This window comes from Uranotaenia lowii, chromosome 1 (assembly GCF_029784155.1).
Source record: "Uranotaenia lowii strain MFRU-FL chromosome 1, ASM2978415v1, whole genome shotgun sequence".
NCBI classification, from domain to species: Eukaryota; Metazoa; Arthropoda; class Insecta; order Diptera; family Culicidae; genus Uranotaenia; species Uranotaenia lowii.
The window spans coordinates 153,805,370-153,833,324 of NC_073691.1; the positions used below are offsets into that span (position 1 = coordinate 153,805,370).

The window sequence follows — 27,955 nt, forward strand, 5'->3', positions numbered from 1 at the left end:
AACCTGAGATAAGTTTTCTAGGTTTAGAAGTAAATAATTTTGAGTCAAGATTGTTATTATCATATAACCTTACTCCATCACAAAAATTTGATTGAAAATTTAAAATTTTGAGTAGAATACCTCGCCTGCTTTTCATGGACCCTCATGGGGGGGGGGGTTAACCCCCAAAACCCCCCCCGTTCCTACGGCTATGCTTCCTTACTTATATAAGGTTTGAACTCGAGAAACGCTGACTGGGCTTGCTAATTCGTTGATGCCAAAAGCTATTTAATTATTAACAATAAGTCAAGAATATTGTGACGTGCATTTTTATATTTGTAATGGTGCCTAATCAGTCACTCGCTTGAGATCAAACGCTGTTTTAGCCACCCGTGACCTCGATAATGTTATGGAAAGCGTAAAATAAATTATCAAAAATTCCAAAGTTAATCATCTGATAACCATAATGGTAACCTCGACGCCAGATGTATGTAATTAAAAATATCATAAATTATGGAAACCGCACACGAAAGACCATCGACCGACGCCCAGCTTCATGTCTGGGTAATTGAAATTGTAAACAGCAATTCGGCAAGTTATATTTTCGCTTGCATCGAGCAAAACCATTTTAAAAATTGTGAGAAAAAAGTGATGGAGCATTTGCAATAAAATACAAAATAACAGACATTCTTTTCGAGATGCTTCGAGTCCGCTAAGAAAAAAACTCTTCTTAATACCCAAAACAGTTACGTTCTCGTTAATCGTCCTATCTCCAGTAGCTTAGTCAGCTCGAGGATTATAAGAAGCTAAGAAGTCCTGAAATTGAAAGCCAAACTCTGCTGCAGCAGGATTCTCATCTCGGTTTCTGTACTAGCTTGGTGGCAGCCAAGAGCCTCGACCAAAAAAACGGGATTATCATTGATAAATATTTTTCCATTTCGTGTGTATCGATTTCGGTCGACTGACTAGCTTGGCTTCGGCAAGAAAAAAAACGGGGCACAGGACATATTCGATGCTCTCACTGATCGGTCTCAAGTCACCGCAATTCGATGTGGCATATTCGAGGGTAGAGTTACTTATCTTTTCAATTTTATTTCCCGTTATTTTGTGCCTCCCTTCTTCTTTGCCTCTTGGTTATCAAAAAAGATAACGAGACGTCGTTTTTCCGTTTCCATTTTCTTTGCAGAGAACCAGAATAAATAAACTCCACAACAGAAAGACCGCTTTAAGCAGTTGGTTTGGCAGCAGGAAATAAAGAAAAAAAAAGCAACACAACAACTAACGATGGCCGCCATTTCCGAATTCCGCAAGAAGAAGCTGCTGTATGTGTTCCACGTGTTTTTCGGTGAGTTTCATTTGTTATTTTTGTTATTTTTTTACTCTTTAAAACCTGTTTCGTATTCAGACTCATTATTGAGACTCCGGATTCAGACTCAAATGACAGACTTAGAATAAAGCTCTACAGACTTTGAATCCAGACTCAGGAATGAGATTCAATATCTATGATTCAAATAAAAAAATCGGATATTCGGACTCCGATATTGACACTCTGATATTCGGACCCAGAAATTTGGACTTGAATATTTGGACACGGATATAAGGAGCTCTGATATTCGAATTCCGATATTTGGACAACGATTAAGAATTCCGATATTCGGACTCCGATATTCGAACTCCGATTTTCGGACTCTCCTAAATTCGGACTCCGATATATTCGGACTCCGATATTCAAACTCTGACATTTGAACACCGATATTTGGGCTCCGATATTCGAATTCCGATATTCGGACTCCGATATTTGAACTCCGATTTTCGGACTCCAACAATCGGACTCCGATATTCTAACTCCGATATTCTGACTCCGATATTCTGACTCCGATATTCTGACTCCGATATTCTGACTCCGATATTCGAACTCTGATATCCGGACTTCTATATCCGAACTTCGATTTTTGGTCTCCGATATTCAGACTCTAATATTCGGACTCCGATAGTCGGATTCTCATAGTCGGACTCTGATAGTTGGACTCTGATAGTCGGACTCTGATAGTCGGACTCTGATATTCGGACTCTGATATTCGGAATCTGATAGTCGGACTCCGATAGGTGGACTCTGATAGACAGACTCCGAAAGTCTGACTCCAATGGTCGGTCTCTGATAGTCGGATTTCAGAAGTTGAACTGTGATATTCGGACTTCGATTTTCCGACTTCGGTATTCGAATATTCTTTCCTGTGATATTCAGACTCCGATATTCGGACCCCGATATTCGAATTAAAATATTCGGACTCTGATATTCAGACTCAGATATTCGGACTTCGATATAAGGATTTCGATATTCGTACTTCGATATTCGGACTTCGATAGTCGGACTCTAATAGTTGGACTCTGATAGTCGTATTTTGATTGTCGGACTCTGATAGCCGGACTCTGATAGTCGGACTCTGATATTCGGAATCTGATAGTTGAACTCCGATAGGTGGTCTCTGTTAGACGGACTCCGAACGTCAGACTCCGATAGTCGGATTCCGGTAGTTTAACTGCGATATTTGGACTTTGATTTTTTGACTCCGATATTCGAATATTCTTACTGTGATATTCAGACTCCGATATTCGGACCCCGATATTCGCATTCCAATATTCGGACTCTGATTTTCAGACTCCGAAATTCGGACTTCGATAGTCGGACTCTTATAGTTGTACTCTGATAGTCGGACTCTGATTGTCTGACCCTGATAGTCGAACTCTGATAGTCGGACTCTGATAGTCGGACTCTGATTGTCGGACTCTGATATTCTGAATTTTATAGTTGGTCTCTGATATTCGGACTCCGATATTCGGACTCCGTTAATCGGACTCTGATATTCGGACTCTGAAAGTCGGACTCCGATAATCGGACTCTGATATTCGGACTCTGAAAGTCGAACTCTGAAAGTCGAACTCTGATAGTCGGACTCTGATAGTCGGACTCTGGTAGACGGACTCCCAAAGTCAGACTCCGATAGGCGGACTTCGATATTCGGACTTCGATATTCGGACTTCGATATTCAGACTTCGATATTCGGACTCCGATATTCGGACTCCGATATTTGGACTCCGATATTCGGACTCCGATATTCGGACTCCGATGTTCGGACTCCAATAGGTAGACTCTGGAAGATTGCCTCCCAAAGTCAGACTTAGATATACGGACTCTGATATTCAGACTCCTCTATTCGAACTCCGATATTCGGACTCCGATATTCGGACTTCGATAGTCGAACTCTGATAGTCGGACTCTAATAGTCGGACTATGAAAGTCGGACTCCGAAAGTCGGACTCCGATAGTCGGACTCTAATAGTCGGATTCCGGTTGTTGAACTTCGATTTTCGGACTTAGTTTTTCCGTCTCCGATATTCTGACTCCGACATTCGAATACTTATATCCGGATTCGAATATTCTTACTGAGATATTTAGACTCCGATATTCGGGCTCCGATATTCGAGCTCCGATATTTGGACTCCGACATTCGAAATCCGATATTCGGACTCGAATATTCTTACTGTGATATTCAGACTCAGATATGCGTACCCCGATATTCGAATTCCGATATTTGGACTCCAATTGTTGGTCTCAAACATTTAGAATTTGGTTAAGAGCTTGGCTTCAAAAAAGTGAAAAAAAAATAAGGGCAACCCACCAAGCCAATAAAACTGTTTAAGCTGGAAGAATTAGCTTCCATCGACAAAGCTTTTTCATTTTTTAGTAGGTATTCAATTAAATAATTGTTATGGTACTCCATAAAACAGCTTCAACCTCATAAAGGACGGTTTAAAACAGTTACAACGTGCAAAAGGACCATTTAAAACTGCCTTCAATGTCGAACAGCGGCTGCTGTCGGGAGAGAAAAACAAACAGCGATGATGGTCTTTTGATGTGAAAACTTCCCGATTTGATTATCGTTGTTTCAGCTCATATCTAGCCTTCGGCTGCCGAGCCGGAAAATGTTTCGAAAGTTTACGTGTTTCGAGGACTTTTTTTTTCCTTTCAACCTTCCGATGTTGGGACCAAAGTCCCAAAAATGCTCGTCCGTCTTGTCTTGTTTATCGTGTCAACTTTACGGAATGTTTTATATCTTTATTTAAATTTTGATCGATATCGGTCCCAAACTACAAGAAAGAAAAAACTTGAACCGAAAACATGTGGTGGCAGCTTGCATTCAGATGGCTGCAGAAGGAGGAAGGTCAAGTTTACTTGTACCTCTGTAGGGTCAAATTTTTTGTAACCAGAAAAGTTTTCCCGGGAAAAGTTTGCGATGTCAGCAGCGAAAAATCTGCGAAACTATTTTCCACTTACTATCAGCTCCATTTTTAAGGACGAACACGATGACGATGATGATGAAGGGAAGAGGGTGAATAAGTGTATGAAAATTTATGACAATTTACGACAATCGGTGCCACATTTTCTTGTTCGTTTTTTTTTTTGGTTTATTTTGTAACCGTTTTTTCCAGGACTTCCACCTGCTATGGATACTTACTTACTTACTGTCTGGTCTGAGTGGATGGAAAGTGCAAGATTCTGTTTGGATGTATGTTCAGCGATTTATGTTTCTCGTTGAAGATGTGAAGGAGACATTTCCAACATTTTACCTTTATTTTATTGTGAAAATATTTTTTCTCCTGCAGATGAGGATTATTATTATTAAATTGTTGAAAGAATAAGCCAAATTTACAAAGAAAATTCTCAAACGAGTAACTTTAAAAGTGATGTTTTGCTTATTTAAAGTTGAAAACTTATGCACTGCACTGCTAGGATATTATTTAAAATAAGTTACTGTGAGATAATGTCAATACTTTAAACTACATATGCATGTACGGTTGTATTTTTGCTCTTATTTTAAAATGAATACAAAAATCTATTGTATGTTTGACTGGTTTGAATTTACCACCATCTACCCTTCTCAACGCGGGAAAGGCTCGCAAACTTGTAAAGGGTGTCCAATTATGTCTGAACACGATTTTGATACAACTCTGCTCATTCCGGATTATGTCTAAACGCTGATTTCTGCTAGTTGATGTTGTTTACAGTTTAACTTAAAACCCTGTGTTCCGTGAGCTAGACTTCTCAGAATTTTCATGGAAATTAGAAACATTTTCCCTGAAAAGCGCAAAACTGTCATGCACAAATGGATCACTATTCCCAACATTTTGCTGAGTCAGTTGGCGAAAATGGAAAAAGTAAGCACTGGAGCGGTCTGACATTCGATTAGGAAATTTGGAAAAGGAAGCCGCTTCGTAGACAAAAATAAATCTGGGTGAAAACCGGGTCCGGTGGACAAAACTTTGGACCGGAAAGCCATGCGTGCTTTCGCCAGTAAGAAAACTGCCTCATTTCAGGATGTGTCCAAAAACTTGGATCTCCTCTCAGCACTGTCCATCGCACCAAAGTATGATTTGTTCCAAAGACATATAAAAAGCAGAAGAAGCTGAAGCCGAGTCAAAAACAAGCTGTTTCCGTCATACCAAGAGCTAGTAAATTATGTGATCATCTACTGTGAGGAAAATCGGTGTACGTTATCATCGAAAACGAAACCTATTGCAAAACTGAAAACATAGAGAAGAGAATACTAAATGAGTTGACATTTGGAATGGAGTCTTCTGTAGGCTAAGGAATGACATCAGTCTCCACAGTTTTGATTCCAGAACATTTCCCCTTTTTTGCGTCATGTGATACACTTTTTTAATAAATGTTTAAATTTCGATTTCGCCTTCAGAGTTTCTTCTCAAACCAATATGATGGCAAAAATCAAACGTAATAACATTCATTGGCAAGTTTGTCATCTTGTGGAAATCTTTCCCACACGAAAGCACTAAGAGAAAGATTCATTAAAATTTATACACCGAATCCGAGAACCATTCTACAGCCTTCCGGTTACACACAAGCTCGTAAACTGAATCCATTTACAGTTAACTGTCTCTGTGTCTCAGTTCCCAGTTAAATATTTCACAATTTTCGATTGACTTGTAAACACTTCCTCTGTCATCCGGAATTAGTCAGAAAAGCGACTATGATAAATTACGTTGCCGATAGTGAAATTCTCCGGTCGTTACATTGCAGTTTGTTCAACTCGATTTACCTCTCTCTCGCTATGACAATAATAGCAGGGAAACCCATTCTTGAGATGTTGCTCCTTCATTCAAAGTCCGGGGATCAATGATAAAGACTTCACTATACCCTTCCGGAGCATGGGTACTCGGAAGTAAATTCGATGCACTTCAACGTAATCCCTCCCGGTAATATATCATCTGCACGTACATCACCCGGCGAAGTGGCCCACACAGACAGTTCTCAACCTACTACACAGCAGCGGTGTATGTATATGAATGAATGAATGTCGTAACATAACACTCACCAATCCCCACAATGGGGAAGGGGGCACAATCAAATCCGGAACCTAGAGTCAGCAAGGTTAAGTAATGATGCCCGGACGGAAATCTATTTGTATGTACACGTACTCACACATACACATATTCTTGGGTAACCAAGTCAAAGCAAACGGCAAAACAAGCAGAAGCTCGTAAAAAAAATCCAAAAAATCCCTATAACTAGTACAAAGTAGAGGGGATCGGATCAAATGCACAAGAGCATAACTACTGGAGTAGAGAAACTAGCTCCGGGGCCGGCAGTAAAGTGAAGTTCCGGCCGACGCTCAGTAAACGATGATGGGATTTTTTCTTATCTCGATTTTGTTCACCCTGGCCCCCTTTCCCAGTAGCTTTCAACTTTACTGGATGCAGTTCCGGTTCAAATATGTACACACATGTATGTGGTTGCTGATTTGCTGCCCCCGTTAACCCTTTGCTACAGATGCACAAATTTCCGGGAGAAAAAGCTTGAGCCCAAGAAAATATCAATAGAGCGTGATACGGTCAAAATTCGGTCAAGGGAAAACGCGTGTAAAAACGCGTGTGTAAATACGGAACAACCGTGTTTCTTCAGGAAAGGCAGCAGACGTTTATTCAAACACTCTTTCACGTAAATTTCTTGGTTGACAGTCCCGGAAGCTATGAAAATGCTGATATTCAAGCCACAGGTACAGATGGCTTGCCAAACCAGATATTTCCATTTATTTACCTTTCCCCTTCCTTTTGCCGTATAAAGCTCCTGTCCCGCAAGCTGCTCGTAGTCGGCTTTGACGTAGGTTTCGCCGTCCATTACCACGCAGTCAAACTTCGTCAGCATCGTCGTGTACAGCCTTCGGGATCGCGCTTTGGCCGTCGTATTTTGTTTATCATCGCGATTTGGAGTCACTACCTTCTTGAAAGTCGATAGTCCGGCTCGTTTTTTGGCTCGATGCGGTTATAGACGATACACCCAGCTTATTTGCGGCATCTCGGAGAGAGAGGTTAGGGTTTCGCTTGAAACTACCGGCAACTCTCTTTGTCGTCTCAGCAGCTTCCGGGTTTCGATTTCCCCCCGATCTAGACTTCCTGGCTTTCGACAAACGTTCCCCAAACACTTTAATTACATTTTTAACGGTTGATTTAGCAACTTCTAGCGATTTTGCCAGCTTTGCGTGCGAGTAGCTCGGATTTTCGCGATGCGCGAGCAAAATTTTGATACGCTGCTCTTCTTCCTTGGACGGCATTTTGACAACTGAAGAGTGAATTTCAAAATCAGAAAAGGCAACATTCTACACACACACATTCAAAATGAGGGGTGTTCAAGTTTTTTAAATGCAAAATTGAAAGAAATACGTCAAGTTGATATTGACCAAATTTTGACCGCATCACCCTTTAATGAAATTATCAATCAAAATCCATCGGCAGTTATCCATATTTGCAGACGAGGTCGAAGCTAACTTATTGGGTTGTGTCTCCCTTACCTAATTATAGTTGTACCTTAATCTTAGTTCTTTTCAAAATGGGACACTTTCTTTTGCTAATAGCTCATTCACTACTAATCGGACATTAAATTTTAACAGCATTTTGCTGCCTGCGAACAGTTCTTTAAGACCTGTTTTTTGCAAAATTTAGAATTAACGTGTTTTTGAAATATTTTCGATGTAAGTGAGAAAGAAAAAAATAATTTTGCATAGATTCCTTCAAAATCCGTCATTATCAAATCGATAGCTGACAAAACCGTTGATTATTCAAAGAATTACTGTGTTAGAGTAGTGAAAAGTTAGCAAACACTGACAAAAATGTCCAAAAAGTTTAAACCAAGCATTGGAGTGAAGCACATGATCGGTAAATATAGTAAAGTATAGTATAGTATAGTATAGTATAGTATAGTATAGTATAGTATAGTATAGTATAGTATAGTATAGTATAGTATAGTATAGTATAGTATAGTATAGTATAGTATAGTATAGTAGAGTATAGTATAGTATAGTATAGTATAGTATAGTATAGTATAGTATAGTATAGTATAGTATAGTATAGTATAGTATAGTATAGTATAGTATAGTATAGTATAGTATAGTATAGTATAGTATAGTATAGTATAGTATAGTATAGTATAGTATAGTATAGTATAGTATAGTATAGTATAGTATAGCATAGTATAGTATAGTATAGTAGAGTATAGTATAGTATAGTATAGTATAGTATAGTATAGTATAGTATAGTATAGTATAGTATAGTATAGTATAGTATAGTATAGTATAGTATAGTATAGTATAGTATAGTATAGTATAGTATAGTATAGTATAGTATAGTATAGTATAGTATAGTATAGTATAGTATAGTATAGTATAGTATAGTATAGCATAGTATAGTATAGTATAGTAGAGTATAGTATAGTATAGTATAGTATAGTATAGTATAGTATAGTATAGTATAGTATAGTATAGTATAGTATAGTATAGTATAGTATAGTATAGTATAGTATAGTATAGTATAGTATAGTATAGTATAGTATAGTATAGTATAGTATAGTATAGTATAGTATAGTATAGTATAGTATAGTATAGTATAATATAGTATAGTATAGTATAGTATAGTATAGTATAGTATAGTATAGTATAGTATAGTATAGTATAGTATAGTATAGTATAGTGTAGTATAGTATAGTATAGTAATATATTTCGTTTCCGACGAACTTCCATACCTAACCATAAAAATCGATGCAAATCTTGTCAGTGTTGCATTTTTTTCAAGTCTGATGCCTCTAACGAGAAACCAGTTTTAAAATAAACCGAGCATTTAACCAGCATTTTAACCTTCCTAGGCCGTTCGCAAAATTTTGAACAAAATATTTTTCGCTGGTTTTGACTAGTAAATTGATTTCGTTCCACTGGTCACATATCTTGACCGATATTTATGAATTTAGATTCATTGTTTAGGTAATTTATTCAAGATTTTAAATATATAAAGTTTAAATCGATTTGACTTAGCAGATGACCTATAGAACGCTTTGAACAGAAAAAAGACATCATTTTAAAATTCTTATATCTGCAGTATAGGTTGGTGTAAAAAATTTTTTTTACATGTTTTCAAATTGTGAAAAATAAATCTTTTTAAACATATATAAAAATTTTAGGGTCCCATGGGACTTTTGGTCGCGATCTTGGAATTACCGGAAAAAAATGCTCACTTTTCAAAAAAGGTAACATTTTTTCTTAGCAGCGCTGTATCTCATTCATAATTGAACCGATTTTCAAAATTTAAATGTTAATTTTATTTTGATAATATGATAATCATTTTCACTGAATACACTTAGTATCTCAAATATTACTGTTATTCGTAATACGACAATGAAAAGAAGAAAAAAATCGTGATTTTCGAACCCGTCTGTTATGATGCGCACATTTCTCATTTTGTTATCGTGATTTCTTAAAACTTTTCATCAAACCTGCCCATTTTTTATATACCCAATGATAGATTTTAATCTCTACAATCGATTGATATGCTTTTTATGTGGTTTTTCAAAAATTTCTAGCAACGTTTTCCGAATTAACTAAAAGATATCGGAATTCGTCCAGATTTTCAAAAGTTTTGTAGCAAGCAAGCACAACCCCCCGGGAGAGCGTAAATCGAACAAAATCCATGGCTCTCCCAGTCGTGCTCTCGAAATCTGCCGTCCTATGGCAGACTGAAGGAATCGCCAGCATGGTTACTTAGGGTGGTTTGTGCTGATACGTATGAATATTTTTACGTACCTAGTCCATAGCTTAGTCATTGTCTTCATCATTTTGATTGTTTTTCAGCTTTTCAAAGTTACATAGACCTAGTTCAGAAATGTTTTGGAATTCTCATTTGGCAAAATAATTTCGGTGGCATCTTCTTTGATTTTTATTTGTGACATAAATTTTACATACATACATAAGACACAAGTGTGAATGATTTCGATGTTAATTTTTGAATTATTTCAAAACAATACGTATTAAAATAAGATTTGCTGTTTATATTTCAGATTACAAATCCGAACTTCAAATCCGAATGAAGAATAAAATTTTAGAATAAATAATTCAATATTCATGATTCATTTTTCTATGTTCACAATTTATTTTTTTCTGAATTCAAAACTCTTAAATCGAAATTATAAAATTGTTCACAATACTAAGCTTCCAATGGTGAATTTTGAATAAAAAGTCTACAATTTTCAATTCTTTTTTAAACCCTTATTTAAAAAATCAAACAAACTCACGATTGAAAACTCGTACTACAAAATTGTAAGTTTCATATTTATGATACTAAAATCGAAACTATCAAATTTAAATTTGAATTCTGATTTTTGTTGGGTTATGAATTTGAAATTAAGAATAAGCAATTCTTTTGTCTTAGTTCTCAATTACTTATTTATTCATTATAAATTCCAATTCTGAACTCTTAGAAAAATGTTAATTTGAATTGCAAAATTCATATTTGGAAATTCAAAAATTAAAATAATAAAATCCGAAAAACTAGTTTAGATCTCACAATTCGAAGCACAGCATTATGAATCCATAAACTATTTCTGAAGTTTTAATCATAAATTATTGATAATTTATTTGGAGTTTTTTTTTAAATCCTGATAATAAGTTAAAATTATGAATCTTTTTGAAGAAAACATAAGTAAAATCATAAAAATCACACTTATGTAAATGAAGAATGTCTATTTAAAAAAATATATCACTGAAACAAAAGATGTCGATGACAATTTTCTGGATCATAATGTCTTAACCTTTTTAAACACGACTTTTTTTTTAAATTGATATGGCAATCACTAATTCATTCAAAGCTTCTTTTAATTCTTATAACACCACGAAGAGTTCAAATTATGATTTAAATTACTTTTATGCACATTATGTCTTATATTTCACATGTAAATTAGAACTCGATATTTATAGTATTATAAACTTAAAGATTTAAATCGTTGTAATATTGGTTGTGATTGTTTTTCATATAACAATATCCACGTGCTTCCGAAATAATTTAAATTAAGTGTCGTTTTGAAACCACACAATGCATTAAAGATAAAATAAATTCTGAACTAGGTCTCTGTAACTTTGAAAAGCTGAAAAACAATCAAAATGATGAAGACAATGACTTAGCTATGAATTAGGTACGTAAAAATATTCATACGTATCAGCACAAACCACCCTAAGTAACCATGCTGGCGATTCCTTCAGTCTGCCATAGGACGGCAGATTTCGAGAGCACGACTGGGAGAGCCATGGATTTTGTTCGATTTACGCTCTCCCGGGGGGTTGTGCTTGCTTGCTACAAAACTTTTGAAAATCTGGACGAATTCCGATATCTTTTAGTAAATTCGGAAAACGTTGCTAGAAATTTTTGAAAAACCACATAAAAAGCATATCAATCGATTGTAGAGATTAAAATCTATCATTGGGTATATAAAAAATGGGCAGGTTTGGTGAAAAGTTTTAAGAAATCACGATAACAAAATGAGAAATGTGCGCATCATAACAGACGGGTTCGAAAATCACGATTATTTTCTTGTTTTCATTGTCGTATTCCGAACAACAGTAATATTGGAGATACTAAGTGTATTCAGTGAAAATGATGATAATGTTATTAAAATCAAAATAAAATTTGAATTTTGGAAATCGGTTCAGTTAAGAATGAAATACAACACTGCAAAGCAAAAGTTCATAAAAAGAAGCTTTTTTTCAGAAATTCCACGCTAGCGACCAAAAATTCCATATGACCATCAATTTTTCTATATGTTTAAAAAGATTTATTTTTCACAATTTCAAAACTTATTAAATAATTTCAATATTTAATAAGTTTTCAAGATATGGGAATTCTGAGAAGACATTATTTTCGGTTTTTTTTTTTCATTCGGAGCAGAATCCAGACGTTCGGATAAGTTACATCAACTGAAATTTTATACATTCAGAAACTAAAATAAATTTCCTAACTAATGAATGTAAAATCATGAAAATCGGTTAACATATATCATCAGGGGAACGCGCGCAAACTCTTGGGTCATATTGACCCGAACGGCTTTTGTGTAACTTTTTTTTTCGGCTTGCCAGTTGTGGCATTTCCGGTGGTCACAGGAAGTTGCTTTTTCTACAGGTAGGGGAACTGGGTATAAAATGCGCAGTTGGGGCAAGATGAACCATTTAAATATTTCACTGAATATCAACTTTTCAACACTCAAAATGATGCCAATCGCTAGAGTTTTACACTTGTACGTCTACCTAAAACTTTGAGGACAAATGAGCTTTGTATTTTGATTAAATCTTACTTTCAAGTTAATTATTTTTTTCAAGCATATTTCTTGTAACTTTTACAGCTCTCCTCGTAAGATATTATGCCACGAGTAAAAACTTTTACTTACCTGTGAGCTGTTCTACATATTAATAAAAGTCTTTTTATTCATCAGCCATTGAAAAAATATTCTTTCAATGATTTTTTTGTATCATTTGAAGGATTTTTACAAAACCTGTCGATTTGGGTCAAAAAAGCCATGAAATCCTCGAACTAACAAAACCTAAATTTAACAGTGCAGCCAAGACACATTCATGTTTTTATGAACGTTCGTCTACCAAGTTGCTACAATTATGTATGAATTTATGCTCAAATAAAAAATAAGCTGTAATGAAATTTTTAAAATGTTACAATGTACAAAAATTGCTTTTTAAACGCCATGAAACAACCTTTTGTAATGGATTTAAAATCAATTAACTTTGCTTATAATTGAACAGTTCGCAGATCTAGCCGCACTGCGCGTAGCAATACACAATTCTCATGCTCGTGTTGACAAACAAAAACTTCGTTCGAATTTGTGTTGTTTTGTTTTCGATTCAGTGCGGGAATTATTTAATCGCCGTTATGCCACGGAATTACGTGCGGAAAACCAATCGTCGGTTGTGGACAGCGGACACCCTAGCAGCTGCATTGAAGGCGATCCGGAACGGGTTATCGAAAAGGCAAGCTTCCATCAATTTTAAAATTCCGAGAAAAACCCTATTGCGATACCTCGGCATGGAACAGGCCAGTGAAGATGGGCTTTTGCCATCTCTTCCACCGCTCGGAAGTTTCGCTCCCGTCTTCAATGCCATCCAAGAAAAGGAACTTATCGAGCACATCCTCCAAATGAACCAGTACGGCCTTGGATTGACAAGAACGGAATTGCGGAGCCTTGCATTCCAACTAGCGGAAAAGAATAAATTGAATCATCCTTTCTGTCGAAAGAAACAACTCGCTGGTCGTGATTGGTTAGCTGGGTTCATAAAGCGACATCCGGAAATTTCTCTGAGGTCAGCAGAGCCAACATCTCTTGCTCGAATGAAAGGGTTCAATCGATCCAGTGTCGAGCGATTTTTTGAACTTCTTCAGGAGATCTACAGCAGTGATAAGTTCCCTCCAAACCGAAGATGGAACGCAGACGAGACTGGTTTCAGTACCGTGAGTTTTTGTTTTTTATTTTTCTTACTTGAAGACCTTGTTAATTTTTTTTGTAATAGGTTCCTACAAAAGCTTCCAAAGTTTTTGCCAAGAAAGGTGCACGACAAGTAGCTGGAGCAGTTGCCGCAGAAAGAGGTATAAATACAACAGCCATAATAGCTATGTCCGCAGCCGGAGAGTTTATACCTCCAATGTTAATTTTCCCCCGAAAACGAATGAATCAGGCTCTTAAAATTGGAGGTCCTGAAGGATCGATTTTTGCGTGTTATGAGAGCGGTTGGAGCACTACCAATACGTTTTCCATATGGTTTGACCATTTTTTAGCCAATACTAAACCATCAGTAGAATCTCCAGTCCTTCTTATCCTCGATGGACATTCGAGCCACACCAGGAACGTGGAAGTGCTTGAAAAGGCAAAAAATAGCCACGTCAGGATTCTTTCAATACCACCTCACACATCGCATAAGCTGCAGCCGCTGGATGTGTCTTTCATGGGACCACTCAAGTCGAATTACAACGAGGCTCTTAAACAGTTCCAGAATGACAATCCTGGAACACCTGTCACGATTTTCAACGTGTCCGCTTTAATTAATACCGCATACTCCGCAAGTGCTTCTATCTTGACTGCAAAAAATGGATTCAAAGCAACCGGAATAAGTCCTATAAATAGACACATTTTTAAGGACGAGGATTTCGCAGCTTCTGATTTCCTGAACGAAGATTTTTCCGACCGTGTCAGTGTGGAAAACAATGATCCGAATGTAGTGGCACCAAGGATCATTGCAGAAGATCCTAACTTTCAGAGTGCAGAACCTTCTAACTACGATGTGAATTACTATCCAGCTGATGAGAATCGGATGATAAATTACATGAATGACGTAAATGCCACCGAACCATTTGACCAAAGTATTAATAAATCGTCGGAAGGTAGCCTTCTCTTATTTTTAATATCTTCTGGTGAAAAATTTCTCAAAAAAACTTCTTTCTTTTTTACAGGTAATTCAAGTGCTAATCAGTTCGATGCTTCTGAATTTCTTATAATAGATCCGAATGTGTACTACAGTTTACAAGAAAATGGAAATATTTCTGTACACACTTTTATGTCCAATGATAATACTATTGAAATCAGCCCCGATAGCACTATCGTTCAGGAGACCAGTACAATTAATCAAACTATTCAAAATAATTCATCCGGATTCAACGATAGGTCTTCCGTGCTGGGAACAAATGAAGACAACCAACCAAGGCGATGGGATTTCGGGATTCGGGTTCCAACTAAAGGAGAGCTCAAGGGATTCGATATGCCACCTACCGTTACAGCACCAATACCTAAAAGAAATGTTAAAAAACGTCAATCACCTAAATCGGCACAGTGTGTTGAATTAACATCATCACCATATCGTAAAAAGTTATTGAAGGATAACGCTGTTAAAAACATCAAAATCATCAAAAAGAAGGATAGTGTTCGGAAAGGCCGACAGCGTAAATTTGCTGCAGATATCGTTGAAGATAATCTATGTTCATGTTGTGGGATTTTGTTCAGCATGTCTGAAAATGGAGAAGGATGGATGATGTGCATTCAATGCAAAACATGGTTCCATATCGAGTGCGCAACCAACCCGTCTTCAATAACTTGCGATATGTGTAAATGAAGGCCATTTTTCTACTATATTTTTATAATTAAAAAAATTAAAAGCTGAACTTCCAAAGAACACAATTTTGTTTTTATCTTTAAATAAAACCCTTTACTGAGTTATGTGTCTTTCATTTTGCATTCAAAAGAAAATTTTCATTAAAAAATGGAAATTTTTCATCCCCATCCATTTCTGCTTTGACAAAACCCGTAGTTGATCGAACCATCCATAAAAAACTTCAAGGAAACAACAATATCAGAGAATTTAAGGTTCATGATGAAATTTTGCATTCTTTTCTCTATTTCTCTTCTCCAACCGGTTCATTTAGTCTAAGGATAATATATTCTTCCAATATCGAATGTCAACCAAATTTTATTTGCTAACATTTCTGGTAGATTTGTGTTGACTGATTCTACTTATCAAAACTGGATCCACCATCGGAAATCAAATTCAATTATCCTAATTTCAGCGGTAAGTTTCGGTTCTATGTAAGAATGCAGGAGCTGCGCATTTTACCTCTTTGTTGTGGTTCATTTTGTACACACATATGGTCATTTAACCCCACACGGTTAGAAAATCAATTTTTTGAAGGCGTTTTGAAATTTTACGATAAAGACGTGTTTTGTTGACTCTAATGCTTCTAAACGCATGAGTTTTGAAGAAAACTGATTTATTTTCATAACTAGCGTCGAATTTATGAGATTGGATTCGTTATTGACGAGTTATTTAAGGTTTCCCTTAACGTGTGCATCTTACCCCCAGTTCCCCTAATGTATCTCGTGGTTTTAGTAATATGTTCCAAATTTCATATTTTTCCGATTTTTTTCAAAAGAGTTATGACGATTTTAAAGTTTGCTTCGGGTCATATTGACCCGAACGGTCTAGGAAGGTTAAATATAAACAAGCGAAAAACTTAGTGTAAATCGCTGAAATATCTTTAATTTTTTTTTTGTTTTTGCTGTTTTTTAAAACATAAAAATAGTCATCTTGTATGTGGGGAAAAGTCGGGTAAGACAGGCACAGCAGGAAAAACGGATACTTTCAATATTTCTAAAATTACAATGTTAAGCACTGATCTAATGACGAGAATTTCTTTGCCTGCTTAAGTGAACCAACAATGATGTTTTTTTTCTACTCAGAAAATAGTTCATAAATCGCAACATTTTCGAAAACTTCAACGGTTTTCAAAGGTGGAGTGTTCACATATTAGGCTTCTCTTTAACCATCTGAAGGTAAATGAGCATTTCTGTCAACGGGCTTGTGCAACAAAGGTTCTTGAAAAATAAGTTGCTTATGTGGGTAGGACGGACACCTAAAGGTCGGGTACAACATAAGTTTCTCCAGGAATTTCAAAATTTTCATCGTTTTGATCCTTTATATGCTTTCAAAGGAGCTTGCGAAGTGCAATTGTCGGTAGAAAAGCACTCACCATTTCAAACAGGCCATAAAAACTGTAAAAACAGGATCCCCGGTGAAGCAAGCCCTACCTACCTACCTAAGCGTCCGGCGCCGATTGACCGACGCATAGGGCTGAGATAAAAGATCTCCACTGCTGGCGATCCGGAGCCAGCGTCTTCACTTGCTGCCAGCCAAGGTTCTCGTCAACTGTGAGAATTTCAGAGGCTAGACTTCGCCGCCACGAGCTTTTGGGCCTGCCTCTTCTTCGATGCCCATCTGGATTCCAGTCAAGCGCATCTCTGCAAATCTCGTTTTCATCTCTTCGCAGCGTGTGCCCAATCCATCTCCACTTACGTTCCCGAATCTCGATTTCTAGCGCCTTTTGATGACACCGGCGATGAAGTTCAACGTTGGAGATCCAGTTGCCAGGCCACCAAGCGCGGATGATGTTCCGCAGGCAGCGATTCACAAAAACTTGCAGTTTTCGCGTGATGAGAAAAGCAATATCTGATAATCTATTGCGATTCTACTTTAAGGTGTCCGTATTACCCGACTTTCCCCTACCCTTCGCAACCTACGATGTATACTTACCGATAATACTTTAAATTCAATCTCATGATGGTTTTACTTCGTTATTGGCAGATTTTGCCAACAGAAATTCCATAAAAACGCTTTAAAGTGGCTCAAAAATAGTCAAGTATTGTTAATTTCGAAACAACTGTATGCACTAAATAGCCTTCAGTTTCTTTTAAAAGAGAAGTATTGGACCAAAAAGTAGCAGATATTGAAGGAGGAGGATGCAGCCAGCTAAAATACAGATTAGATGAAGTATAAGTTTGAAAAACTGATCAAAATCATGCTTGAAAAAAGTGTGCGCCAGTCAATAAGAGGTACCAAGAATAAAGTAAAAAAAACAATTTTTGCAAAAGACAGTAAATATTTATTTTTAAATTTTTTCATGAATTATCACCTTCATTTCCTTCAAAGAAAGTATTTCGATCAAACTAATGGTTTTGAGATACACGCATTCGTAACTGTCCCATTTCTAAAAGAACTAAGCTTTATGTTATGGTGTTATTGATTTATGGTCCGATTCAGCTTCAGCTTGCTTGCCGAACTCGATGAATCGCGTCTTTTTGTTCGGTGCTACTCGATTCGTGCAATGTCCGGTGAGATGGATCGGATCTTCGGGTGATGATTGGGTCTTTGCTCTCATGAAAACGTGTCGAGAGACGCCAGGTCCAGCGTTGCCAGATTGCCAAACCACTCGAATCCGTGGGTTTGACTTAAAACGAAAAATGTAATGATTTTGGCTAAATGAAACTTGATGACCTTTTTTGATCGTCCGTAGATCCTTAGAAGTGCTTAAAATCCGTAGATCTGGCAACACTTACTGACTCAGGTCGTTGCTTAGGTGGAGTATTGTAGGATTTGTAAGCCTTTTCAATTAATTTTGGCAGCATCGCGGTTGGTGTGTGCTAAATGGTTTTGTTCCAGGCAGCCTGGAAAGAAATAGAAAGGTGTCAAACCTGGGACTCAACGGAAGTTGGTCAAGCAGGAAATCTGCGAACAGCGTATGTTGAGAGTAGTGTTGGAAATATTCCCATCTCGTGGAATGAAGACAAGTAATTCGTCATCTGCGATCGTTTCACTTTGATTGTGACGCAGAGGATTGAGAATACTGTAGAATATGCAAAAAAAAAACCAAAAATTTATTCGGCAACACTGAAGAAACATGATATAAACTTCAATGAAAACGTTCTACATTTTGGTAAAACGAAACAAAGTCAGTCATTGATCTATCTTGTGAGAAATAGACGTGGCTGTGTGAATGTCTAAATTGAGGCTCATGAGATTGTAAAATCACGACAATGGCGTAGTTGGTAGAATAAGCACATGTAGCGTAGATAAGACGGATTGGCTCAGGAAGCGCATATTTTTCAAGCTGCTGCTACGATTGTTTGTTCACGATTTGACCACCGGTCAAAAACGGACTGCTTGAGGGAGTGTAGATTTTAAAGGCTGCGAACAAATCGTTTCTGATTAGGCCACCGATAAAAAGACGGATTGGCAAAGGGAGGGCAGATTTATAAGGCAGCCGCTACGAAAAAACTATTTCTAGTCCGGACACCGGTAAACAAAGACAGAGCGCCGGGAAAATCACAGATTAGAATGGCTGTTGCTCATAATGTTTTCGGTTTTTACGGCTCTGATAATCGAAGACAGAGCGCCAGGAAAAGCACAGATTGGAATGGCTGTTGCTGAGAATGTTTTCGGATTGCCACGGCTCTAGTAAACAAAGACAGAGCGACAGGAAAAGCGCAGATTAGAATGGCTGGTGCTAAGAATGTTTTCAGACAGAGACAGAGACAGAGACAGAGACAGAGACAGAGACAAAGACAGAGCAGGAGAAACAGTACAGTTTTAATGTAAAAAGGAATGAAAAATTTAAATGAAGTTTATTTCAAAAATTTAAATTTTATTTTAGAGAAAACAAAAATTGATAAATACAAAGTTTTTCTTGGAAAAAGAGGTATGAAAGACTGTAGGGATGAGATGAAGAAAATAAAAAAAGGTTTTAAAAGAATAAATATAAAATAAAATTTGAATTCGACAAAACTGAAGAAAAATGAAACAAAAAAAATCTATGGAAACGTTTTATATTTTGGCAACACTAAGCAAAACAAACAAATATAGTCAGTCATTGATCTATTCTGTAAGCGATATACGTGTTTGAATGAACATCTGGATTGAGATTCATGAGAATCGTAAAATCAACTCCGATTAAGCCTTGGCTCACTCGATGAAGAATTTGACAATAAACCCGATAAGTTTGAACCGCATTGAATATCTAGGCCTAAATCTTATTGAAACGCAAGTAGGTAAAGAGGTTATGGTGTTCCGTCCCGGTTACAACTTGGAAAAATTCTTGGACAAGCTTCACTTTCCGGTGGCCAACTCTGTGCCAGTTCCCCGACATCCGACCTTTATTTGTAAACGCCTTTTGCATACTTCTTGTTTTCGCAACGTTTCCACCACACCTTCTATCGCATTCCAATCACCATCCACGTGTCAGGCGCAGCATCTTCACAGCTCCAGAGCCGGAACAATCCGATCATCATCAGGGCTGCGTAGCGTGGTCGAGAGAGGAACAGCCAGAAATACTGTTCAAAAAGCATCGTCGCCGCATCAGCCCAGTCGTACCAGCCAGGCAGACGGCCGATTTTGTGGTCGATGTCAGCCCGGCCAGGTGGTCTTTCGTCAGCAACGGCGAAACCAAACCAGTCAATGAGGCTGTCTGAGCAGTTGTCGAGATCAAATCTGCCCGGCGACTGATTACCATTATCGTCGCAGGAACAACAGGGCGACTGGTCACAGTAGGTTAGAACAGCCCAGAAGGGGTCGTTAAACCGAATCATCGTCAGATCAACCAAGACGACTGCTGAGCGGTTGTCGAGGTCGCTTCAGCCAGGTGGGCGTATCATAAGTCGAGTCCATACAGACACAGTCGGAACGGTCGCAATCAGTGGTTGAAACCAAAGCAGCCAGGAGTCGGTCCAACCGCTACAAAGTCGAACCAGTCTGTTGGGCTCGCCAAAGATCCAATCAACGCCAGCACAGCCAGGGTGGCCGCGTTCAGTGGTCAAAACTGGGAAGCCAGCAGGTCTCATCGTCATCACCATTGCCGGATAAACCCGGGCGGTTGTGAAGAGCAGTTGTCGAACCCACCGTGTCGTCTCAAGGTCAGTTCAGCCAGGGCGGCTGTAATCGGAACCGGAACAGGAGACGGCTGCTACCTGCGGTAGTCGAGAATCCAGTTAAACTGACGCAGCCAGGGCGGATGTGTTCATCGAAGCGGTCTGGTCAATGATATCTTCAACACAAACAACCAGGGTGGCTGCTCACAGCAGCTATTAAAAACCGAAACAGCCAGGTCAGGTCAGGTCAGGTCCAGCGGCGGTCGAAATCGGAAGTGGTCCAGGATCAAATTGGAGCTCGTGCGGCCAGGAAGGCAGAACACAGCGGTCGAAGGAAGAACTGCCAAAAGGGCGGCTGCTCAGCCGAAACGAAATCGAAACAGCCAAGGACTGTGGGACATGGGGCGCAGGCACAGCCAGGCAATCGCGTTTGGCGGTCAAAGTCGTAACATCCAGGTGCTCGGTTCAACCGAGACGCAATCAGAACAGCTTAGGCGATGGCTCAACGGTGGTCCAAAGCGAAGGGTTGACATCCGATACCATCAGGTCAGTGAAATCGGAACAATTTAGTCTGCTAGCTATTCCCGGGTAATCGGGGCGATGGGGCACCAGGGCAATCAACGACGACACAGCTTCAGCAGTGCCAACTCCGCAACGAAGTCAGTATCGAACACAGCAGGAACAAGCACGCCAGTTTCAAGTCTTCACACCCAAAACGGGTGGAAGCCCCAAAAAGGAATTCAGGTTCATGTCGTCTAAGGGTGACCGGTCCGGCGTCAAAGGAACTGTAAGTAACACTCTTATGATCTTGCCAGATCTCTCTCAATCAATCATCAAATACGTATTATTGTACGAGTGCCGAACTTGGAGCACATATGCGTCAACGCCACGAAAACTGTAGTTTTCTGTGAACCACTGTCTGTGGAATATTATCCGCGCTTGGCAACTGGATCTCAAACTTGAAACTACATCGCCGGTGTCATCAAAGGGCGATAGAAATCAAGATTCGGGAACGTAAGTGGAGATGGATTGGGCACACGCTGCGAAGAGATGAAAACGAGATTTGCAGAGAGGCACTTGACAGGAATCCAGATGGGCTTCAAAGAAGAGACAGGCACAGAAGCTCGTGGCATCGTAGTCTAGCCACTGAAATTTGCACAGTAGACGAAAAATTTAGCTGGCAGCAAGTGAAGACGCTGGCTTCAGATCGCCAGCAATGGAGATCTGTTATCTCAGCCTAATTCGTCAGCAATCGGCACCGGACCCTTAGATTTTTAAATAGATCGACTACAGTCCGCCTTCAGGATGATGTTGATAAGTGCTATGGAGAGTTAAGCGTATAAATATGCGGATGCGTATACGGAATGCGAATTGCATCAATACGCTTCTCATCAACAGGTTTCAACACGCAACTGATGGCAGAAAGTGTCGGAGTTGAGTGGTCAGAGAAGTTCCTGCACAGAAGGATCTCTGCTTCAAATGTTGGAATATGGCCAACGAACTTCACCAAAAGTGTCGCAGATGCGTCGAAGAGAGATACTTTGCGCAAAAATACTAAAAGCAGCCATTTGAAATGGATGGACATGAACGACGAACGACAATGAACGATCGGAAAGGTTGAAACCATGCTTAATGAACCCACTTACAAGCTGAAAAAAGTAGTTATGTGGTCGTAGAAAGAAATTTTAACGCAAGAACTTGTGGAGTGCTTAACTTTTAAGAGACTGGTGGTAGGGTTCATGGAACTACAGACAATCTAAAATCTGATACGAACTGAAAGCTGTGTGACGACTACACGCACAGCGATCACTTGTAGTCCACTATTCCCCAGGAGGCCAAAATCTTGTGGTAGCAAGGCAGCCAATGGTTCAAGAGGGGAGATGGAAGATACAAATTTTTGGCAAAGATGCTGATAGAGAAACGAGAAGTGCCGTTACCCGAGCGCCCAGAGTAGCACTCAAGCTCTCCGAAAGGACAAGCAAGGAAAACTGCTACAGAGCGAAAACCTAACCTTATCGTGCAAAACTCAGAGAGCAACCTTGATATGAAAAACTGGCCCAAGGTCGAGCTGACATCGAGTCAAAAACAAACAGAGAACTTGTAACCATCTCGAATTAAAATCTAAGAACTAGATTTCAGAACCGGACGGAATTCCAAACTTAACGCTGAAGGTGGTGGTACATATAACTTTTCATGTATTCAGAGTAGTTGTTAACTACAGAGTGTCTTGATGAGGAATCTTTTCTCAACTTGAGAACGAGAACAGTTCAGTGATTGTGATCGTCCAGTTGGTCTGGAATATGCCTTACTGTCATGGTTCCAAGGGTAGTACGAGATGTCTTGAGAGTGTAGTTTTTACAACAGGACCGACCTAATACTCTACCCGGGAAGTAAAGAGCAACCGATCGAAATTGCGTACCAAACATCAAAAACTCAACGAGCAGCATCAACGCTTAAGCGCAGCAGGGGTTATCGTTATGCTGATCCGAAATCCAGTTCGATGGACCAAATGTTCTTTCAAGTATTTTCGGTTTTTTGAATCCTGAGCACATGATTTTATTTAGTTGAAGGCAAAGGGATTGCCTCATTCTTTGAAGAATCCCTAACAATAGGGTCGATAGGAACTTTTCGATTTTGGACCACTGCTGGTCTGAAGAGATCCATTTTTTTTCTTTTCAGTATGTTCCTTGAACTCACATCCATACTTGGTGACTCCTATTATTGCAATCATCTGAATCCAAGCTTTTCGAGAAGAGCGGAGAAGCTGCTACTACCAAGAATAGGAAGACGTCAAAAGAACCGCTCGTAAAGAAGACTCAATCCCATCCCGTGGTCCATCGCTTATCGTTATGCCGCGCCGCATCTCTCAATCAAGGGATGACGGACCAACAACAATCGAGACCCCGATAAGACGAAATCGAGCGATGCAATCGAAGTGAGTGATTTGAATAATGGGCGCTTGGAGCTGAAGTCCCGGGACAGCAAAAAATAGGGAAACCGGCAGGCGGTTTTCGTCTTTTATTGCTGCAGATCTAGTTCGGTACCGACTCGCCAGTTTTTCTCGTTGGACCGAGCTGAGAAGAATCGACGCACCGATAAACTCGGAAGGTACTGAATTTGGAGAAATGTTACCTTCCGTCCCTCTGATTCAGCACGAATAGAAAGTGTTTGGGCTTGATTGATTGATTTTCTTCGGTTGAGCTTCGGTTTAATGTCGAACACTTTGCATAATTGATCGTTTGGGATGCTGGGATTTGGGTTTCACTCTTTGGAGCTGTAAATTGAGTGGGCTCTCCCACTTTGTAATTGTTTGCAACATTGTAGATAAGGTTATTTTTTCTGCTAGAGCCGTGAAATCTAGAGGACTTGGAACTAGAATAATCCAATTGAAGGTTTCAGAGGCACAAGACAACAAAATTCTATTCTTTCTAAGATGCCGAGAATCTAAGAACTAATAATCTGATATAGCTAAATTAAGACTGTTTTGATTGACTTTTTTATGATCATAACAAAATATTTCCAATATTTCGCTTTTTTATTCTGATAAACAAATCTATACCTTAAAAGCTTTAAATTCTAACGTAGCCTTTCTACAAACATCAACTTCAATAACAACTCAGCTGAATGACGGCGCGTTTCTAATAAAAATTTCCGTTTCGATTCCGTTTTCCTTCTTTCAGACATCAACCAGAGCGGCGAAATCGACCGTAAAGATTTCGAGTTGGCAATCAACGTAAGTACCGATGTTTTTATTATTTCCACCTTTCGGCAAAACCTTTCCGGGGAAAAGAAAAATCCCGGAAAACGAGGGCACAAAAACAAAGAAACCCCCGTATCCCCGAATGCCCAACACGGCCAATAAGCCACATTGATCCCATATCCTTCCCCACACCTTCAGATCCGGTTGGATTCTTTGAGTTTGGGTTTTTTTATCGGTTTCGTTTCTAATCTGTTCTCTTCTGTTCCTTTTTCTCAACAGAAAATTTGCGAACTCCGCGGCTGGCCGGCAGGACACGCCAAAAATAAGGAAACCCACGATGCGATGTTCAAAATCTGGGACGGTCTTCGGCAGAAGGCCGATGAGGATAACGACGGTCAGGTGAGTTTCGGTCGTTTGCTGATACGACGTTGTCGGGGGATGAGTTTTTTTTGTTCAATCAAAATCGGGACGTGTTGAAGGGCGCACATTTAAGAATTTTCATCAGTTACCACAATTAAATTGTTAAATGATAAATTATTCAGCGTAAAGCATAAGTATACTTTCATCAATTCTTGTCAACCGAATAATTCAGTAATCACATAACCAATACCTATTTTTAATTCAATATTTCCTACAAATAAGTCTTAAATTTGAAACCTAAAACCTGAAAACTGAAAACACAGATATGAGACCTCAAACTTGAGAGAAAAAACATGAGACCTGATACTTCAGGAAAGCTATAGGCAGGAACTACGAGACAAAAGACACGTGAGACGTGAGACATGAGACGGGAGGTGTGTGACTCTATGACCTGGGATCTGCGACTTGAGATAGATCTGAGACACAAACCTTTTTAAAAGTTGAGATGAGGCATCAGTCAGTCAGAGACAGGAGACAGGAGACAGGAGACAGGAGACAGGAGACAGGAGACAGGAGACAGGAGACAGGAGACAGGAGACAGGAGACAGGAGACAGGAGACAGGAGACAGGAGACAGGAGACAGGAGACAGGAGACAGGAGACAGGAGACAGGAGACAGGAGACAGGAGACAGGAGACAGGAGACAGGAGACAGGAGACAGGAGACAGGAGACAGGAGACAGGAGACAGGAGACAGGAGACAGGAGACAGGAGACAGGAGACAGGAGACAGGAGACAGGAGACAGGAGACAGGAGACAGGAGACAGGAGACAGGAGACAGGAGACAGGAGACAGGAGACAGGAGACAGGAGACAGGAGACAGGAGACAGGAGACAGGAGACAGGAGACAGGAGACAGGAGACAGGAGACAGGAGACAGGAGACAGGAGACAGGAGACAGGAGACAGGAGACAGGAGACAGGAGACAGGAGACAGGAGACAGGAGACAGGAGACAGGAGACAGGAGACAGGAGACAGGAGACAGGAGACAGGAGACAGGAGACAGGAGACAGGAGACAGGAGACAGGAGACAGGAGACAGGAGACAGGAGACAGGAGACATGAGACAGGAGACGTGAGACGTGAGACGTGAGACGTGAGACGTGAGACGTGAGACGTGAGACGTGAGACGTGAGACGTGAGACGTGAGACGTGAGACGTGAGACGTGAGACGTGAGACGTGAGACGTGAGACGTGAGACGTGAGACGTGAGACGTGAGACGTGAGACGTGAGACGTGAGACGTGAGACGTGAGACGTGAGACGTGAGACGTGAGACCTGAGACGTGAGACGTGAGACGTGAGACGTGAGACGTGAGACGTGAGACGTGAGACGTGAGACGTGAGACGTGAGACGTGAGACGTGAGACGTGAGACGTGAGACGTGAGAAGTGAGACGTGAGACGTGAGACGTGAGACGTAAGACGTGAGACGTGAGACGTGAGACGTGAGACGTGAGACGTGAGACGTGAGACGTGGGACGTGAGACATTAAACGTGAGATGTGAGACGTGAGAAGTGAGAAGTGAGACGTGAGAAGTGAGAAGTGAGAAGTGAGGCGTGAGACGTGAGACGTGAGACGTTAAACGTGAGACGTGAAACGTGAGACGTGAGACGTGAGACGTGAGACGTGAGACGTGAGACGTGAGACGTGAGACGTGAGACGTGAGACGTGAGACGTGAGACGTGAGACGTGAGACGTGAGACGTGAGACGTGAGACGTGAGACGTGAGACGTGAGACGTGAGACGTGAGACGTGAGACGTGAGACGTGAGACGAGAGACGTGAGACTTTCTTAGTGAGCCATGAAATCTCAGGTCCAAAGACTCTGTTCTACGCAAGCTTGATGATATTCCTTTTCAAGAAAGTCTCTTCTGAGGGCTATTCCAAAATTTTCAGATCTTTTTTATGCGGTAGTCTTCTAGGCTCGAGCTTTATCTACAATAATCACTGAAAACAATTTTCACGTTATTCAGATTTTCTAAAGCATTTTATCTTTGCGTTAAGGGTTGGTTCAAGGTTGACAAAACCTTGTTCATTGAAAACTTTTGCGAATTCCACGAAGCTCTCGTAGTCAAACTCTCGTGATCGTCAATTGGCCACTAAGACTCTTGTACAGCTTGGAATTTAATTTCCACAAGCCTACTATTTAGGCTCTTATCTTGTGCACTTTCATTGCCAAGAAGTTAAAAAAAAATCAACACGTCCCAAGCAGCACCATAGCGTAAAGCCCATAGACAGACCGATTGGGCTGGCTGAAAGTTAAGATGAGGTTTTTCCAAAACAGCACCTCCTGGAAATATTCCCGTGAAAATGTCAAATGTCTAAAGCCGGGTTCAAGACACGTGTGCTCTTTGATGCCCAGATTAGGAATCATGTTTTATAAAATCATTTTTATTTTCTTTTTCAAGCGTCCAGTTTCTTCTTTTATTTGTTTCGAAACATTAGGAACATAAATTTAAGTGCAGCGCGAAACTTCAAGATGCTGCTTCAAGCTAATCTACACAGATCCCTTGATGAATCGTTTCTAATTAATGGAAATGTTTAACAAGAAAACACATCTCAGCAACTCTTTCATCTTCCCATCTAAGCTAATTCCGGGCGGAATTCGTTCAGTGCTCTCAAATGGGATTCGTGATATCAGGAAGCGAGCCAAATCATTCGCGCGAAAAACAAGGATGACATCTTTCGTTTTATTTATGGGAATCTTCGACTGTCCACATCTCGGTCGCTTCTTGTGAGGGAACGTTTTCAAGAAGCTTTTTACTTTCGGAGCAGTAAACCAATCTAAACTTGAAAGGATTGTTGCTTTGCTGGGACGTTCCCGATCTGGTTGGTTTAAGATTCCAAAAATAACACTAACAATGTCACGGGAATCAAACAACATTAATTTGAAAATGAGAACTTATTTTTATCCCTCAAAAAAGAGAAAGTGAAAAATGTTTCTTGATGTTTCATAGTTTAGGTTTCCTTCAATTTATGTCTTGATTAATTAGTTGATAAAAATCTTTTACAAAAAAATTCCATCCTGTCGAGAAATCTCATTTTACATTCTTATTCAAGGTATATAATATTGTCTCCTCTCACTCTCTTGTTTACCTTTCTCAAATGAAACAAATGGGAATCTTTCCCCAAATAAACCCATCATTACCGAAACCGAAATGTTTACCGAAATGGTTCTGTTGTTATGTGGTTGTTTTGGGCGGGCAGGAAGAAAGGTACGAAACCATCAACCGTAAAAAGCCGCTGATGACGTTTCCCACATCCGCACACGTGTTGATGGGCTTAAA

General features: G+C 39.5%; 1 protein-coding gene across 1 annotated transcript in view; it reads left to right on the forward strand.

Moving 5' to 3' along the window:
- LOC129740591 (calexcitin-2-like) overlaps positions 1–27,955 on the forward strand; it is a 262,286-nt gene that overhangs the window by 184,291 nt on the left and 50,040 nt on the right. Inside the window, exons 2-4 of the mRNA XM_055732292.1 lie at positions 1,166–1,324; positions 24,232–24,284; positions 24,531–24,650. Of these exons, the coding sequence (XP_055588267.1) occupies positions 1,264–1,324; positions 24,232–24,284; positions 24,531–24,650 (234 nt within the window). The 5' untranslated portion in view covers positions 1,166–1,263. The remainder of the gene's footprint in view (positions 1–1,165; positions 1,325–24,231; positions 24,285–24,530; positions 24,651–27,955) is intronic.